The sequence below is a fragment of the Oryzias melastigma genome, linkage group LG15 (assembly GCF_002922805.2).
Source record: "Oryzias melastigma strain HK-1 linkage group LG15, ASM292280v2, whole genome shotgun sequence".
In the NCBI taxonomy this organism is placed as follows: Eukaryota; Metazoa; Chordata; class Actinopteri; order Beloniformes; family Adrianichthyidae; genus Oryzias; species Oryzias melastigma.
In genome coordinates, this window is record NC_050526.1 from 18,073,685 (window position 1) to 18,079,134 (window position 5,450).

Genomic DNA, 5,450 nt, shown 5'->3' on the forward strand with positions numbered 1-5,450 from the left:
AAAAAAAAAAAAAAGAAGACAGCAATAAAATACTAATGGATGGTTTTAAAAAATGTTTCCATGAAATAAAAGTTTACGCTGAAGGACCTTCAATTTTTTTTTTAATCTTTCAGAATTATTTTGCAATTGTCTTGTATAAATCCAATTCTCCTGCTCTAAATGAAGGTGTAACTCCCTCCATCCATTTTCTAAACCCGTCTGTGATTCGTGTTCCAGAAGCAGCTCGGAGCGCCGGAAGGAAAAGTCCCGGGATGCGGCGCGCTGCCGGCGCAGCAAGGAGACGGAGGTTTTCTACGAGCTGGCCCACCAGCTGCCTCTACCGCACAGCGTCAGCTCCCACCTGGACAAGGCCTCCATCATGAGGCTGGCCATCAGCGTCCTGCGCACACGCAAGCTGCTCGCCACACGTAAGGACACGCCTTCATCCTATAGAATCAGAAAAACGGATGGAGAAGGAAAGAGTCCCGATAGACGACGTCTTTGGCCCATTTTCACGTGTGTGAAGCGCATTGTCCTGTTCAGTAGGAAGGTGTGGGTGAACGGCCTCTCCGCCCTCCTCGTCTCGGGTAAAATTAGAACCAGGAAGTTGAGCAGCAGACCTATTGTTCCTCCCTGCGATCAGAGAGCAACAGATTGAAACTGCTGCTCCATCAGTGCTCCTGCTGTGACTCATCTGAAGGAAATGCCTTCTTCTTCTTCTGCAGCTAAAACCAGTTTCATACGACGAGATACGACACAATGAAGGAAGACGGACAGATGAGAACAAGAGAGTGTTGGTTTCAGTCAACTCGGATTTTAATTTGTTTGATTTGGTCTGATTTGATTTGATTATGTTTGATTTAATCTGATTCAGTAATATTTGATTTTATGCAGTTTGATTCCATTCGATAGGATTTTTTTAAAGTTTGATTTAATTTAGTTATATTTCATTAGTTTTTGTTTAAATTAATTCGATTTTACTTGATTTAGATTGATTGGATTAGTTTTGATTACAATTAATTAAGTTTGATTTAATTCAGTTTGATTTGATTCAATTTAATTTGACGTGATTCAGTTCAATTTTATTTGATTTTGTTTGATTTCATTTAGTTTAATTTGATTCATTTTCATTTAAATAATTTTGTTTGATTTGATTCAGTTTGATTATATTTAATTTGATGTGATTCAGGTCAATTTGATTTGATTCCATTTGATTTCATTTAGTTTAATTTGATTTGATTCAGTTTGATTCTATTCCATATGATTTTTTTAAAGTTTGATTTGATTCAAATTTGCTTGATTTAATTATGTTCTATTTGATTAGTTTTTGATTTTATTTAATTAAGTTTGATTCAATTCAGTTTGATTTGAGTCAGTTTGATTTGATACAGTTGGATTTGATTTGATTTGATTTGATCTGATTTGATTAAAATCAATTTGTTTAGATCTGATACAGTTTGATTCGATTAATTCTTATTTTTATTTAGTTTGAAAACAAAAAAAAATTAAACTTTTTGGTAAAGCTAACCACTGAAAAACAATCAAGCATATCCAAAGTTTACCTCCAACAAGCTTCTTTAATAAACTTATAATTTCCAAATCGTATCTGTTAATCTCACAGACACATTTCAGGTGTTGGTTTTCTCTTAAACATAAATCAATGCAGCGTTCCAAACCTGCTGTTTTCCTGTGAATTCCTCTCCCGCATGGTGTCTGGAAAACCTTTAGATCGATTATTTAGGCCGGTGTTGTTAACAAATCTTAACACATACTATTGTCTTTTTAATTTGTTGTCTTTCTTCTCCTTTTCACTCTGTGAGGTTCTGTTTATATTTCGGCGGGCCGCTTTGCCTTGTTAGCTCAGGAAACGGTCATGCATAAAAGCGTTATTTCCTTAAAAGATAAATATTGCCACTTCCTGCCTTTATTTATTAGTTTTCAAGTAATTCATCATTCCTTTATTTCTTCAGTGGCCACAAGAACTTTTTTGGTTTTCAGAAAAAGTCATTTTCAAACATTCAGATGAAATTAAAAGCTCTGATATCGATTGAGCTGCTTTGTGTCAGTATTCCTGTAATGAAGTCTGTAGAGAGGGATGAAAGAGGGAGAGGTGGAGAACAGAGGGAACGCATAGGAGGAAGAGGAGGAGCGCCGACAGTAATGAGGGTAGGAAGAAGTGGGTCAGAGGGCAGAACAGGGAGATCCGTGTGATGCAGCAGCAGATATCCTTATCACGCCGCTCTGATTGCTCCATGATGGAGGGACAGATTGGAGAGGAAGCAGAGGGCTCTGCCCATCGTTCGTCGGGTGATGGCATTATCCCGCCAGCCATAACACCCGACTGCTTTGGCGCCAAACGAGCTGCCGTGCACGAATGCTGCGCGTGCACGCTGAAGCACACAATGACACGTGTGCAGTCGGATGGAAACACCTCGGTTATGTAACGCCAGCGAGCGTGGGGGAGGCGGGGCAGTCCTGGGGGTGTCCGGGTCTCCTTCACTTTGAAAAAAAAAATCCTAAATATTTCAGTTTTTTATCCTGCACAGCTTAAAAAAATGAAAATGAAAGCAGAGTTTCTTAGTTTCAATTTAGAGAGGCTGTTTTATCAAGCATATTTTGCAATTTGAAATTGGGAGAAACAACAACATAAACAATTTGAATTAATATTAAAGTAAAAATGTGAAAAATGTTCATTATAGACCAGAAATCTGCAACCTTTCACACTAAAAAAGCCGTTTGCTCCAGTTTACAGAACAAAACCCAACAAGAGCTGCAAAGTTCCACTTCACTGCTTAACAAAATACATTTTATTGATGTTTTTCTGGATATTAAGCAAATTGTTACTTGTTTAAAATTTTCTAACATTGAAATATATATATATATATATATATATATATATATAACAGTTTAACTTTTCGTCTTTTGACAGCAAAGTCACTTTCAAATTAAAATGTTAAATAAGATTCTTCTTCTACAGCAGATTTACATTAAATAGAGATGCAAAGTCAAATGTGTCCAATTCTATTGCTCTATTATTTTTATCATGACTTTGGTGTCCTTCCATCTTTTTATTATTATAGATTGTAAACATGAAAACATTGGTTTGGAATTCAATTAATTTATTCTAATAATAATAATTCTACTATTACCTATCACTTTGTTCAGCTACCTGACATTTTAAAAATCTAAGCATAAATGAGAAAACGTAATTAAAACACAATAATCAAAACAAAGAAAAAGCTTTTTTTTAATAAATAAATTGCATTTTTCTTCAAAGCCATAATGGAAGAGCTGCTCTGGAGCCACAGGTTGCAGACCCTCTCTCAGAAAAAAATGTGAAGACTACATGAATAAATGCAACATTATTTAATTAATTACCTATTTTTGCAATAACTTGATATCACTTTTTTATTTGTCTTTAAAGTGTTCCCACTGGTCTTTTAATTATGATGCGCTTTTTAGGAAAGAAAAAAAAAATAATCGATTCCGCAATATATTAGAATATTTCATTTGCCAATACTTGCATAGATTTAAAATGTTGACAAGATTATATTTAGTTATTTATGATATGCTTTTATTTTCCACTAAAACCCACGGCCACCATTTGGTAGCACACGACTCTGAGCCTCCATTCTATTCTTTTTTTAAATATTGAATAATATTTTGTTGTGGAAATTAGACAACGTTGGCTGTTCCCTTTAAGAATAAATATTTCTTAATTTACCAAATGAAAAGCACCATTGTTACTTACCATTGGAAAAGCCTGTGAGAATAAAAGGATCACAGTTCATTAAATAAAAGAAACTCTGTGTCCTGAAAGAAAGACCAAAATGAAATAATTAGTGTGCTGGTTCAAACAAAAAGACAAACCAAAGGAATTGAAACATAAAATCAGTCATGGAGACGGCTGACCCAGCATGTCGACCGTCAGAGTCAGCAGCTCCTGCTAATGGCTGTCTAACCAAAACTACCTAAACAAAACAAATAAACAAATCCTACAAATCAAGACTACCAAGGTCCAACCCCAAGTAAAATAAGAAAACCAAGCGGTGCAAGACTCTGAAAACCAGCACACCTAAACCAAAACCTCAGAGCCTCCTGTTCTGCTCCCTGCCTGCCTGAGTGACTCCTCCTCCATCTTAAAGGGCCAGCAGGTGCCAATTAAGGAGCATTGGCCACACCTGCCAGGTGAACAGAATGAGAGGGGAGGGAATAAGGTGCAGGTGTCTTTTTTTAATTAGAGCGGGTCTTTTAAGTGCTTTTAGGATGTCAGATGGACTTTTGGTGCGGTTAAATCTCTTTTCTATGTTTGTTGCTTTGTATGGAAACATGAACTCTGAGGGTCGGTCTCTGAGGTCCAGATCACAGAGTGGTGGATGATGTTATCAGGCTTTCCTCACAGTGTTGTTAGGAGCTGCACACCCTGAAGTTTCTTCTTTAATGTTTCCATCAGGGACCATTTCCTCACCAGTACAAAGGAATGCTGCCTCAGCCACATTCTGGGACAAACCCACCCTCCTGTCACCCCGTCTGCCCGCTACAGTGCAGGAAGACGGGGCAATGGTCAAACTTGATGTTCTGCACCCCATTATTTTGAAAGGGGGGCAGTTATGCAACCGAAAGAAGAAAAGTTCAGCTCAGTCCAAACGCCTGGTAATCACAGCTGAGTATGTGGGCCAAAGGTGCCACCAGTCTCCGGACTGGGACCTGAGAGTCCCGGCCTGATCTCTCTGGGGCCCGTGAGAAAGCTCCGGACTCCCGCGGGAGTGAGCGCTCCCGGGCCAAACTCCAAACTCCATCCCTAGGCCTCTCCGGGAGCCTTGAGAACAGCTCTCTCTTATCTGAGGGAAGCACAGCAGAGGAACTGCACGCTCCCACCCTCCACCCCCACCGACTACTGGGCTTTGTTGAGTGTGAAAGTTCTGTCCACACACTCCCCTCTGAGCGGAGGTCGGCTCAGTGGTACGAGAGCTTTTATAAGAATTATCCCAAAACAAAACTGACCGGGGTCCCTGAGTGTCCATGTGCACTGGTTATGTTTGAAGACTTCTACTCCAAAAGTGAAATGTTCATTTTAGAGAATCAGAAATTACATTGATGCAACCAACGGTTTTTAAGTGTGACTCGGTCTCTCCATGCAGGCGGCGGCAGTGACAGCGACGGCGACGCCCACATGGACAGTCTGTACCTGAAGTCTCTGGAGGGCTTCGTCACCGTGGTGACGACGGACGGTGACATGATCTTCTTGTCGGAGAACATCAACAAATTCATGGGCCTCACGCAGGTGCGCCGCCTCTTACACAGTCCTGCAATAGAAGGGCAGACACGTGCACCGCCTTACAGTCACCTCTTTAAAACTCAAAATGTGCATCCTTCTGTTTTCAAACTGTAGGATATATATATGTATATGTATACATATACATATATATATATATATATGTATACATATACATATATATATATATATATGT

General features: G+C 39.0%; 1 protein-coding gene across 2 annotated transcripts in view; it reads left to right on the plus strand.

The window, feature by feature from the left end:
- The window catches only part of epas1b (endothelial PAS domain protein 1b), a 70,087-nt gene that overhangs the window by 33,181 nt on the left and 31,456 nt on the right, over positions 1-5,450 (plus strand). Inside the window, exons 1-2 of one of the 2 annotated variants that reach the window (XM_036215403.1) lie at positions 7-407; positions 5,121-5,263. In XM_036215403.1, the coding sequence (XP_036071296.1) occupies positions 359-407; positions 5,121-5,263 (192 nt within the window). In that variant the 5' untranslated portion in view covers positions 7-358. Of the gene's footprint in view, positions 1-6; positions 408-5,120; positions 5,264-5,450 lie in introns of those variants that run through there. The other variant, XM_024296640.2, reaches the window with a different exon arrangement.